General features: G+C 44.7%; 1 protein-coding gene across 2 annotated transcripts in view; it reads left to right on the top strand.

The window, feature by feature from the left end:
* SLC66A2 (solute carrier family 66 member 2) overlaps positions 1 to 13421 on the top strand; it is a 217625-nt gene that overhangs the window by 34121 nt on the left and 170083 nt on the right. The window contains exon 4 of one of the 2 annotated variants that reach the window (XM_082258198.1): positions 2895 to 2948. The exons of the other annotated variant lie outside the window; for it this stretch is intronic. Within the exon in view, the coding sequence (XP_082114324.1) occupies positions 2895 to 2948 (54 nt within the window). The remainder of the gene's footprint in view (positions 1 to 2894; positions 2949 to 13421) is intronic. 2 annotated transcript variants of the gene reach the window in all.

The following is a 13421-nucleotide window of genomic DNA, read 5'->3' on the forward strand; positions in this document are numbered from 1 at the left end:
TTTGGTACTTCAGATAGAAGAAGTACATGAAAATAATAGAGACTATGATTTGGAAAAAAAAATCACACAGTATGTGAACACATATAGAAGAAAAAATATTTAGGGGAACGTACACTTTTAATATGTTGTTGGTGGTTTTGCTTAACTGTGCCTACCTGTACCTCACATTCCAGAAGCCTAGTTGGGTCCTTTTACTCTGCCTGTTCATCTGTTCAGAAAATAAAATTGGTTCCACTTATTTACTCTGCTCCTGTTGGGGAAAAAAGCCACCAGAAACTGGTGGCTTGGTGTTCCAGTTTAAATTGTGGTTTCATTCCTTGTCACTCCTTTTTGCCTTTTATTGTAGCACTTAAAAAATGTAACTTAGGAAGTGGCCCTTCAGTAAATAAGTCAAGCTATAATCTTCCTTAGTAAAACAGAATATGTATTTGGGCACATTTTATGTTTTGCATTCTCTTAACACGCCTGCATTATTGGCTTTAAAGGCGCTGTATTCAGCCCATTTATTTAAATGGGTTGGCAACATAACTTGAAACAAAGGCTATACGACCCTTTTCATTTATATTCAACATACCAGAAGCATGGGTAAACGTTGTGGTATGCTGTGATGTGGGTGTGCTGATCTAATAGTACATTGGGGTGCCATTCAAACTGAATGGCACAACAGTTCAAGTGTTAACTTGTGTTTTGGTAAAGTGAGACAAAATGCTTCTTTTGTGTAGGTAAAATGGAGAGCTCCTAGTCTATGGTAAGAGTGAAGAATGGCCTCGGCCTTGGCTCCTTCCAGGACACGTCCCTGAACTGTTTCTCCTGCCTACGGGGCCTGGTCATATTAAGACAGACTAACCCCCAAGGGAAGGACGAAATGTGTCAGAGGTGTGGTCTGGGAGAAGTCAAGGCTGAGACCGCTCTTTGCTCTTACCCTAGATCGGGCTGCTCAGTGTGGTGTCTTCATGTTACATACATGTGACTTTGAGTATTTCAGTTGCATAACCTGCGCTAATTGTGGATCACTAGAGTAGGGATCTCGGCTCTAAGGCTCCGTTCACATGTGGGCGTAGCAGATCACGGGCAGAATCACAGCGATTCTGCCCGCGATCCGGAAATCATTGCAAATCGCTGGACGCCTGTGCGATGCCCATGATTTGCAATGGCACCCCAAACGCTGTGCAATGTTGCCGCTGTTTCCGGCTGCCGAATCACGGTAACATCACGCAGACAGAATCGCGGCACGCATGATGCCCAAAAAAGGTACAAGAGCTTCTTTTGTGCGTCATGCGTCCCACGATTCTGTTTGCACGATGTTACTGCGATTCGGCAGCCAGAAATCTTGGCAACATCGCACAGCGTTTGGGGTGCCATTGCAAATCACGGGCATCGCACAGGCATCCCGCAATTTGCCATGATTTCCGGAACGCGGGCAGAATCGTGGTGATTCTGCCCGCGATCCGCTACGCCCACATGTGAACGGAGCCTTAGAGTGGTGCTCCAAGCCTTTCAATACTGGTTGAAAAAAACGCTTCTTTTACCACATGTTGCTGCAGTGAAAAGATAGAAGTCTTTTAACGTTTTTAGGTTGCCACCTGTATTTTTCTTATTTGTTGTTAAATAGTGGCCCACTTTTATTTACTGTATTTTCTGGCGTATAAGACTACTTTTGAACCTCAAAAAAATCCCCCAAAAATGGGGGGTCGTCTTATAAGCCGAGTATAATATCTCCAAGGTAACCTAAGTATGAGTATTACCGGTAGATGTAATCTCTCAAGACGCTGGCTGTGTGGAAATCCTCTACCGGTATACTGTATGTACCGTAGCTTCGGCTACTTACAGTGTACAGCGCTGAGCCAATCAGGGAGAGCGATGTATTCTATTATTGAATGCAAATCCTGCTCGGATTGGTGGAGTAACATCAGCCCACCTCTCTGACTCTGCCAATCCGAGCAGGCTTTGCATTCAATAATAGAATACATAGCTCACTGTGAATGGCTCAGCGTGGTATACTGTATGTAGCCGAAGCGACGGTACATACAGTATACCGGTACAGGATTCCCACGCAGCCAGCGTCTTGAGATTACATCTATTGGTAATACTTATACTTAGGGTACCTTGGAGATATTATGAGAGATTACATGTATTACAGTACTTGGGGTACCTTGGAGATCTATGAGAAATCTGATGTTTTTCAATGGTGTTGCCTTGCTTCAGAAGGGGGGTAGTCTTTTATATGAGTATAGCCCAAAACCTATGTTTTAACTTGAAAATTAGGGGGGACGTCTTATACGCCCAGTTGTCTTATACGCCGGAAAATACGGTATTTATTTTTTTATTTATTTTTTTATCATTTCATCTTAAGCCATTATGCTATATTTAACATTGTCTTTGGAAAATGCGTAAACCTATTGACACTATTGTACCATCAATGAAAGTAACGTTAGTCTTCTCAACATATTTAAAATGTGTTTGAACGTTGATATTTCACCTATATCATTTGTTGGGGCAAATGCTGCTGCTATCTCTGCTGTTAAATACATTCTCACTTTAAATAATTAAAAAAGGATTTGTGATTTTATTTAGTGATGTACAAACCAAAAGTGAGCATTTCACTGTTAAACTGATGAATAAGTGTAATGAAATCCAGTAACATGATTACATTAACCCAGCGAGCCCTGAAGGTCAGCTTCAGACTGTGATAATTGCTGTAATAAATGCATTTCAAGGTAGGGTGCTATAAAATGGATCAGAGTCGTTTAGGCTGCAGGTGCGTAAATCTTAGCTCGTGACTTGGCGTTAGATGAAACTGGCACAGTTTGATGAAGTCATAAAAAGCAATTTTAAAACTCTGTATCAATGCTCTGTTTTCTTCTTTCTTTTCTTCTATTGTTTAATTTTTATAGCCTCAGATAGTAAGGATGAAGAATTCAAAACTCATCCCAAGAGATGCTTTCTGGGTATGTACTGTTAACACCCACCTTGCATGAGGATAACCTTCCCACCTCATTTTAATAGTAACCACTTTAATTTCAAAATTTTATCCCTTTTTTTCTTATCCTTCATCTCCTTGTAACAATTCTCTCCCAAACCTGATTTTATTTTTTATTTTTTTATTTTAATCATTTTTGTTCTGAAAGTTTGTTTTCCACAACTAAACAGTTACTGTCTGAAAATATTTTTGGCATACATTTTGGCTAAAGCTGGCATTTTTCATTAACTTGTATGAGTGGAGAATTCTTCTTCTCGCGCATGGCAGCCATTTGGTCTCTGATTTGATGAACAAACCATTTACTGTTCGCATAGTGGCCTTGTGATCTCTTAGGGGCTTTTGTAAATGAGTAAATGCATCATGAATGCTGGTGCATTCAACTCCGTTTTGAACTTTTGAGATACATGTGAGCTCCTTTTAGAAGAACTTTAGATCTCCCTCTGACTTGCTACTGACCACTTTCTAAGCTACTTTTGCATTGTCTTGTATTGAGTGGTAAGTAGTTGTATTGTAAATATAAATATTTGTTTACACAAGCCTTAAAATTGATAAAAAGGCAGAGAGCAGGTCTATTCAAAACTTTCCTCCTTCGCTTTGGAAAGAGTGGGAAAGGATTACCACACACGTCAAACAAGGCCAGCGGGCCGAATCTGGCCCTCCAGGCCTAGTTAAGTGGCCCTCACACCTCTTTTTGCAGCCGGAACATGGTGGAACTCCATTCCACCACCTCCAGCTTTGACCCTCTACTCCCTGTTGTTAATTTCAAGCACAGCGGGTCCCGGAAGTAACAGATCCCTGCACACACTCATGGCAGGGACAGATCTCGAGATTCTGAGTGAAAGGTCAACCTGTTTGCAAGACAAGGCAGAGCCGCCTACACAGGTAGGTACTAGAGCCAGGCCAGGTAGGAGAGAGAAGTGCGAGAAAGCTTTGGGGGGGGGGGTCAGGTTGCACGCTGTGCATAGCGCACCCCTAAACCCTGCACTCTGTACATAATGCACTCCTGAACTCTGCACTCTGTCTGTAGCGGACCCCAGATCCAACTGGCCCTTTGAGGGCAATCATACTGCTTATGCGGCCCTTTGATGAAATTGAGTTTGGCACCCCTGGGTTACCAGGTTTTTACTGACATCTAGAACTCCATTAGAGAGAATTTTCCTCACTTCCTGTCCAGCTGGCAACATTTTACCAGACAGGAAGTGAGGGATAACTCCCCAACAACACAAGCAAACAAAAAAAAATGTGTTTCTTTAGAAGGATGGGGGAGGGCTACAACCCCAGACAGTTTTTTTTTTTTTTTGTGTGTGTGTCCCAGTTGCAGCTTTTTCTCCTCACTTTCTCTCTGACGCAACTGTTGTCAGCAGGACAGGAAGTGATGGTAAATCTCTTTACAGAGCCTCGCATATTAGTAAAAGCCCATGAAAGTTCCAGTTTTTCCTCTTTATATGTGGAAAAAATAGTTTTTGGCTTTACATTCAGTATAGCAAACGGTATTAAAGTGGATTTCCTTGCCATCTCTGACCACTTCCGGACCGCCTGCCCCAAATATGCTGCGGCAGAGCGGCCTGGCTGTGCAAAGTCACGTAAGTGTACGTGATTTCGTGCAGGAGATGTCGGGGCACGTGCCGCTCCTACTGTGATTGGACACAGCAGGAGCCAGTCAGCGGCTCCAGGAGCCGTGATGGCCATCGGGACCCGCCGATCGTTCGGAATGATGGAATAGTGGTCTGCCTATGTAAACAAGGCAGACCGCTGTTCTGTCAGAGGAAGAGCGAGATCTTGTGTCTCAGGTAAGCTGAAACTCGGATCTATTTTTCCTCTAGTGCATCCACTCCCCCTTCAGTTATAAAGCACGCCCTAGGAGCACACTTAACCCCTTGATCACCCCTGGTGTTAACCCTTTCCCTGCCAGTGTCATTTATACAATAACCATGCATTTTTTTTGTGGGTTTTTTTTTTTTTTTTTTTTTTTTAAGCACTAGTCCCCAAAAAGTGTTACTTAGTGTCAGATTTGTCCGCTGCAATGTCGCATTCCTGCTAAAAATCGCTGATTGTCACCATTACTAAAAAAATAAAAGTCCATAAATCTATCCCATCATTTTGTAGACGCTATAACTTTTGCACAAACCAATCAATATACACTTTTTAGGATTCTGTTTACTAAAAATATGTAGCAGAATGCGTATTGGCCTAAATTGATGAGAAACTTTTGATTTCTTTATTTTTTTTTTTATTTTTTTTTTTCATTGGGTATGTTTTATAGCTGAAAGAAAAAAAAACATTTTCTCTTTTGTTCATGGACAGACACAGCTCCTGATCTTCTTAACCATTGGGTTATACTACCCCCTACAGAGGTAGGACACTAGGCAGAAAAAAGTCTGGCTACGGCCTATGGGGCAGTTCCAGGGGGTATACTCCGTCTCTCTGCTATAGGTACTGGACCTAGTTCCTTGCTGGGATCTCTGCTGGTCCTGGCAATTTGTTTTCTTTTTAGATAATTTTTTTTTTTCTATTTGTTTTTTTTTCCTGTGAGATCTACATAAACTACCGGACTGGGTGATGGGCTGGATAATCTAGATCCAGTGGTTACCCCAGTCTGGCTAGCGAGTGTGCGCAGACCTCGGCTCCACGCTAGGTCGGCCGCACGCTAGGTCGGCCGCGACATAGCCCCACTGGACGGGGGCTGGCTTGCCAGTTAACCACTTCCCGACCACCCACCGCCTATTTACTGCGGCAGGGTGGCTCTCCCGTGATTGCTCCCTGCTGAGAGAGGATGACGGTCGGCTGTTGTAAACACAGCCGACCGTTCTTCTCCCTGAAATGATCACAGAGCTCATGTGATCCTTCTATATAGGATCACATGTCTCTATGATCATTTCACAAGCCACGCCCCCCCACAGTTGGAATCCTTCCCCTAGGCTCACATTTAACCCATTGATCACCCATAGGGTTAACCCCTTCCCTGCCAGTGTCATTACAGTAACAGTGCATATTTTTAGCACTGATTACTGTAGTAATGCCACTTGTACCACCAAAAGTGTCAAAAATGTCAGGGGTCCGACCTGTCCGCCGCAATGTCGCAGTCCCGCAAAAAATTGCAGATCGCTGCCATTACTAGTAAAAAAAAAAAAAAAAAAAAAAAAAAAAAAAAAAAGCAAAAATGACATATCTTTCCCGTAGTTAGACACGATAACTTTTGCGAAATCTTTCCCGTAGTTAGACACGATAACTTTTGCGAAATCTTTCCCTTAGTTAGACACGATAACTTTTGCGAAATCTTTCCCGTAGTTACACGATAACTTTTGCGAAAACCAATCAAAATATGCTTATTGTTTTTTTGTTTTTTTAATTTAATTTTGTTTACCAAAAATATGTAGCAGAAAACAAATTGGCCTAAAATATTGGAGTGGTGGGGGTTGTCCCTTAGCAGTGCTTCCCAATTTTTTGTGGGGTCCCCTTGGTGACTCATGGAGTCTTTGGAGCACATCTCCCCACCCGATTCCCCCTCTCTGGGGCTGCGGGACCCTCCGGGTCCCATCCATCAACTCGCCCTGAATCCTCAGATAGTGAGGAGGGTTCTTCCACTTCTGCAACCGTGCACGAAAAGGTATAGGTGGATGCACTAATTGTATCTGTGCTTGAGACTTAAAGTTGTGACTGAGGTGCAGGTTCCCTTTGGCACTCGCAAGCCATCCAGCGCGGCAAAGGTGTTCCCTTCCCCTCCTATTTTGACAGAATTGTCCTTAAAGAGTGGGGACGACCAACGTGTCCCTTTGGGCTCCCTAAGCAAGTTGCTAGGCGATACCCCTATGAGGAGTCCCTTAAAGAGGTTGTAAACCGATAATTTATTTTTTTTTGTTTTCTTTACATCCTGAAAGATAAAGACATAATGAGCTAGTATGCATCGCATACTAGCTTATTATCAAATACTTAGCTTAGAACGAGCCCTCGCCGCGCCGCTCTCTTACCTCTATGACGGGCGACATGTACAGTCGCCCGTCTTCCGGGATCGCGGCATCCGGCCATCTGATTGGCCGGAGCCGCGGTGACGTCACTCCCGCGCGCGGGAGCCGACGGTCACGGCACAGGGCTCTGAAGGAACGGCACGATCTGCCGTTCCTTCAGAGCGCATGCGCCAGTGACGTCACTGGCTGCATCAAATGTAAATATCTCCTAAACGGTACATGTTTAGGAGATATTTACAGTATCTATAGGTAAGCCTTAACATAGGCTTACCTATAGGTACAACTTCCTGAGGAGGGTTTACTTCCTCTTTAAGAAGTGGACTGTTTACCTGGGGGTGGACCCTCTGGTTTGCAGATTAAACAAGGCAACTATGATTGCGGTTGAAGGGTCCCTGGCCTTTAAGGACCCGGCTGACAGGAAGGCGGAGACTTTGCCCGCAATATGTACACCCTGGCTGGTTCTGCACTGAGGCCGATATTCACCATTGTCCTGGTGACGCAGACTCTGACCGAATGGGCTAAGCTTTTGCGCTGTGACCTGGAGGGGAAGTAACTCCCCCCTGCCTTTGCTGAGCTGGCGGACCAGCTTGTTCAGGGGCTGCAGTTCATTTGTGATGCCTCTTTGGATGTCGCTTCAGGGCGTCCTCCTCCCCAAGCAAACTTGGTCTGGCAAGTCCAGACCCGCAGACAAGGTCCCTTCAACAGGAAGGTGCACCATCCCCCGTATCTGGGGTGGGGGGGGATGTCTTCGCTGGTTCCTAGACCCGTGGACTTCCCTGGTGCAAGACAAGTGGGTCCACAAGGTTATACGGTCCGGCTACAAGATCGAGTTTCGTTCTTACCCTCCAGTAAAGTTCTTCCTTCCAACGTGCAACCGGTCCGCTTACAGGCTCTTTTTGGGGCGGTGCAAGACCTTTTACTTCACAGGGTGATTGCCCTGGTTCTGACTTTGGAACATTTTCAGGGGTTTTACTAAAACCTGTTTTACAGTCCCCAGAAAGGAAGGCAAAGGTGCGTCCAATTCTGGACCTGAAGGTGCTGAACTGCTTTGTGCGGGTTCAGAAGGGAGTCCATTCGCACGGTGGTGGCTTCCCTGCATCAGGGGGGATTTTCTTGCCTCCATCAACATCAAGGACGCTTCCTACCACATTCCAATATGTGTCAGTTACCAGCGCTTCCTCTGCTTTGCAATGGGAGAGGAGCATTATCAGTTTTGGCGTTACTTTTTTAGTCTCGCCTCTGCTCCTTGGGTCTTTACCAAAGTGTTGGCCCCGGTGCTAGCATTGTTACGCCAATGGGGAATCGCGGTACTGGGCTACTTGGACGACCTCCCTCTGCGAGCCGAGTCTCCTACGGCTCTGATGGAAAACCTGGAAATCACCATTTGACCTTTTGAGGGAGTTTGGCTGGATTCTGAATTTTCAGAAGTCTGCTGTGGTTTCGTCCACAAAGCTGGACTTTCTGGGTCTGACTCTGGACTCTGCCTTAGCCAGAGTGCTCCTTCCTCTGGACAAACTCCAGAAACTGCAGGCTGCAATTTGTCTCCTGCTGTCCAGCAGATGGTCATTCCTCTGGGCTTGCATGCGGATGCTGGGCCTAATGGTGTCTACCTTTTTGAGGCAGTTCCATTTGTACAGTTCCATACAAGGTCCCTGCAAGGGAGATCCTGACCAAATGGGACAAGAATCCGCAGTCTCTGGACAATCAGATCTGGCTGAGCCAGGGAACGAAAGAGTCCCTGATATGGTGGCTTCATTCTCCGGTGCTTTGGCTGGGCAAATCCTTCCTCCCCTTGTATTGGACAGTGGTCAGCAAGGATGCCAGCCTGTCCGGCTGGGGAGGCGTACTCTGCAAAAATTCTGTTCAGGGAATCTGGACACTAGAAGAGTCCAGACTACCGATCAATGTCTTTGAACTCCAAGTGATCAGACTGTGCCTGGAACATTGGATGGATCGTCTTCAGGGATGTCCAGTGCGCATTCAATTTGACATTGCCACAGTCGTGGCTTATGGCAATCACCAAGGGGGGCACAATAAGTGTCCTGGCGCCTCTGGAGGTAGCTGACATTCTAAGGTGGGCAGATTGGTTTGTTCCAGCCCTTTCCGCCATACACATTCCCTGGGTGGAAAACTGGCAGGCAGGATTACCTCAGTTGGCAAGCATTGGACCAAGGGGAGTGGTCCCTCTGGTTTGCAGATTAAACAAGGCAACTATGATTGCGGTTGAAGGGTCCCCGGCCTTTAAGGACCCGGCTGACAGGAAGGCGGAGACTTTGCCCGCAATATGTACACCCTGGCTGGTTCTGCACTGAGGCCGATATTCACCATTGTCCTGGTGATGCAGACTCTGACCGAATGGGCTAAGCTTCATCAGGTGTTTCATCAGTTGTGTCTCCGGTGGAGCACCCCCGAGGTGGACCTGTTTAGCGTCTCAACGGAAAGGTGCAGAGGTTTGTGGCTCAGTCACTGGATCCTCTGGCGGACACAACAGACACGCTGGTGGCCCTGTGGGGTCAGTATTGTCTCATTTATGCCTTCCCTCCTCTCAAGCTTCTGCCAAGACTTCTACGCAGGATCGAGGCAGAAGGGATTCCAGTCATCTTAATGGCTCCGGTCTGGCCTCGCCGGGCTTGGTACACCGATCTGGTGCGGCTGGTCGCCGACTTTCCTTGGAGGCTTCCTCTCAGGGAGGATCTGCTGTCCCTAGGACCGATCTTCCATCCTGCTTTACAGTCGCTGGCTTTGACGGCTTGGCTGTTGAACGCCAGGTGCTAAAGGATAGAGGTTTATCTGAGTCTGTGATTCCTACACTGTTAAAAGCTAGGAAATCTACTTCTAGGAGGATCTACGATCCTACGTTGAAGACGTATGTTGCGTGGCGTCTTTGTGTTCTTTCTCAGTGGCTCAGGTCTTGACCTTCTTTCATCGGGGGGTTGAGCAGAAACTAGCCTTGAGTACTATCAAGTGTCAGGCGTCGGCCTCTAGCGGTTTTCTTTCAATGGCCCTTGTCCACATACTCCCTGGTACGTACTTTTCTTCAGGGAGTTCCAGTGCGGTCTCTGTTGCCGTCTTGGGACCTCAGTTTGGTGCTCTGTCTTCCAGAAGCCTCCTTTTGAGAATCTTCATTCCCCTGCTTACGCTGTCCCAGAAGGTGACCTTTTTGGAGGCTATCACTTCTGCACGCAGGGTGTCGGAATTGGCGGCGTTATTTTGTCTATTTTACTTGGTGGTTCTGCGCCTCTGTCCGTCTCTACCTCAGGATGTCTCTGATCTTCATTTGAATGAAGACATTGTGTTGCCTTCCATGTTTCCCAGGCCAAAGCATCCGAAGGAAATTGGTTTGCATGCCTTGGATGTGGTCTGGGCAATTATGGTGTACCTGGCAGCAACGGAGTGTTTTAGTCAGACTCACTATTTGTGCTCAGGGATGGGCCTCGGAAAGGGTTGTTTGCTTCCTCTGCGACCATTTCCAGATGGATCAGACAGACTGTTAATCAGGCCTGTTCCATCAAGGGTTAGGTTCCTCCTTTCCCTGTCAAGGTGCATTCTACTCGGGCGCTCCGTGTTTCTTGGGCCTTCCATCCTTAGGTGTCAGTGACGCAGGTTTGCAAGGTGGCCACTTGGTCGTCTGTGCACGCTTTCACAAAGTTCTACTTTTCACATCTATGGATGTGTTGGCATCTGCAGATGCTTCCTTTGACTGCAAAGTTTTTGCAGGCTGCAGTTTTAGAGGACCTGGTCCTCTTTGAGGGTGTAATATTATTATTATTATTATTATTATTATTATTATTATTATTATTATTATTATTATTATTTTTATTTTTTTCCCCAGGTGAGCTCCACTTGTTTTGGTTGAGCTTCTGTTTACCTGGTTGGCTATAGTTAGCCTTGGGAGTTTTTTTTGCTGTTTCCACCCCTCATGTTTAACACTGCTTTGGGACATCCCAATGGGTAGGAAGATCAGGAGCTGTGTCCGTCAATGGACGAAAGAGAAAATGGGATTTTTGACTTAGAGTAAAATCCATTTCTCTGATTTTCATTGACAGACACAGCACCCACCCCTATAGAGTTGTAGTTCTTCTGACACTGCTTGTAACTAAACCTATAGCAGAGAGAGGGGGTATACCTCTGGGACTGCCCATAGGTGTACCCAGACTTTTTTTTTTTTTTCTGCCTAATGTCCTCCTCCTGTAGAGGGCTGTATAACCTAATGGTTAGGAACATCAGGAGCTGTGTCAGTGAATGAACATCAGAGAAACTGTTTTACGGTGTTAAAAAATCCCAATTTTATTTTCAAAATTGTGTGTGTTGTTTTTTTTTTTTTGTTTTTTTTTTTTTTTCTACAGAGGTGATTAAATACCAGAAAAAGAAAGCTCTTATTGTGGAGAAAAAAAGAATGTCTTTATGTCTGTGCGGCTCAGGCATTATTTCATTGGGTCACTTATGAAGTGATTATACTGATTTTGTTTTTAAATATTGACCCTTTTCCAATAAATCTGTAAAGCAATAAAATAGCACTTGAGAAGAAGTGGTGCTAGTAACATATTGTTGGATAAATTGAACAGTGCCATATGGTGATTACTACAGTACCTGTATGTAATAGTGCACTATCCTGCAGGGTTTGCATTGTGGTTATGTTTTATTCTTGTGGGGGAATACAGGAGGGCAGCCTGTTTAGAGACACACTGCTTCTCCTTACAGTAAAATTTTAAAGGTTCACATACCTTATCTTCAGTTTACTGCAAGGAGTGACATTGCACTTCTTCCAACGAGATCCCGGAGAATGATGAGTATACAAAATCTCCCAGGAAGACTCCCTAGCACACGTTTTGGGATACTCCACGTTCCCCGGTTATCTTGCTGATTAAGATGTCACCCTTGCCTAGGTGTCGGGGGTAAGGCAAGAATATATAATAATGTTTTTTTCCTTTCAGGATATTGGGAATCAGCAGTTCTAATATTAGTAGCCATGTCCCTGGCAAAAAAATTTTTTCCCCACTGTAGTGTAAGAAAACAAAGCCTATATGAGGGTGGCAACTCTGCTCTGAACACAGGAGCAGTGCAGCATTGTTGCTACACAATGGCAAAAAGCTGCACTGGGCTGACTGTAGGGGGGACTAGGAGAAAGCTGTAAATACAGATGTACTTCTAATGTGACACTAATGGATACTTTTTTGGAAGGTTAAAATGAAAAAGCTGTTACACTTATAGTAAATGAATTGGAACACCTATTAGGTATATCGCCCCTGTCTATTTGTCCTGTTTTACCATTATCCTTAAAAGTAGAGGCACACCGAATAGAAATTTTGGTGCCGAAACCAAAAATTCAGGATGTACTTGGCCGAAATTTTATATATAGACTTTTTGATTAAAATTCAGGATTTTAAATAAATATGAATTATTGGCACCTTTAGCGCAAAAAGAGAAAAAGTGGTGTTTAATCTTGCTTGCTGCATTTTAGGTTAGTTAAAAAAAACTCACCCAAAAACACGCCCTCCCCGTTTAAAATGCATTAAAAACGCAGTAATAATGCACTGACGTTACGTTTTTGATGCTATTGGAGTCACCCAACCTATGAAAAACATTCCATAAGCGCAGTATAAGTGCGGCAAAACCGCATGCATTTTTTGCACCATTATCTGCACCTTTTTCCTTATCCGCAAAATGCCAAGAACACCATTTTCACCCCATATGTTTCTACTACTGAAATTTCGATGCATCCCTAATTGAAAGTGAAAGTTCCCAGCAAAGAAGTAGAGGGGAAATACTCTATGGTGGACGATGGTTCTGGTGACCTGGGAGTCCCCAAGGAATTCCCCTAATTTTCACGGATTTCCTCTCTCCGTTTGGCTATGGAACAGGAAGTGAAGGTGCCAGTGTTATGGGGGCATCCATGTGCATGCTTCCCAAGCAGGGCTGTGTTTGTGGCCATAAACGCACAAAGCCATGTAAGCCTTGCCTCCACTTACTCCTAACCCTATGGCTCCTCCTTGCTTTCAGTATCATGTGATACCTGATGGAAGTAAGGCGAGGAGTGCTGTAGCCGAGACAGCGATGAAGCAGTGATGGGGAATTATGTAAGTGTTTAGGTATAGGGATGTGTAGAACTGGTTTTGGGGTGTTTATCTTTAATGCAGTGACTGCATTAAGGTAAAGAACGTTTTGACCACTTTAAGTGCTTCAGGCCATACTAGGCCATAGTTGCACATTAAGCAGACCTCAACTTTTTTTTTTTTTCTGCAAGGTGTACTTTAAAGGGGTACTTCTGCTTTTACAGGAGGGTTAATCATAACTGTTTTAGCATTTTAGTAAATGGTAAACTACATATAAAATTGATAGGTAATTAAAGCCATAATGATGTGTTTGAAATAAAATGTTTGCACAATTAGGGAGTACTTGGTAGTAAATGTACCAATGTTTGATGTTACAGGACCCAAACCAAGCGGTTTGGTATACGTTGACTTTGATAAAGGGGG

The sequence above is a fragment of the Pelophylax lessonae genome (genome assembly GCF_965119305.1).
Source record: "Pelophylax lessonae genome assembly, chromosome: 5".
Taxonomy (NCBI): domain Eukaryota; kingdom Metazoa; phylum Chordata; class Amphibia; order Anura; family Ranidae; genus Pelophylax; species Pelophylax lessonae.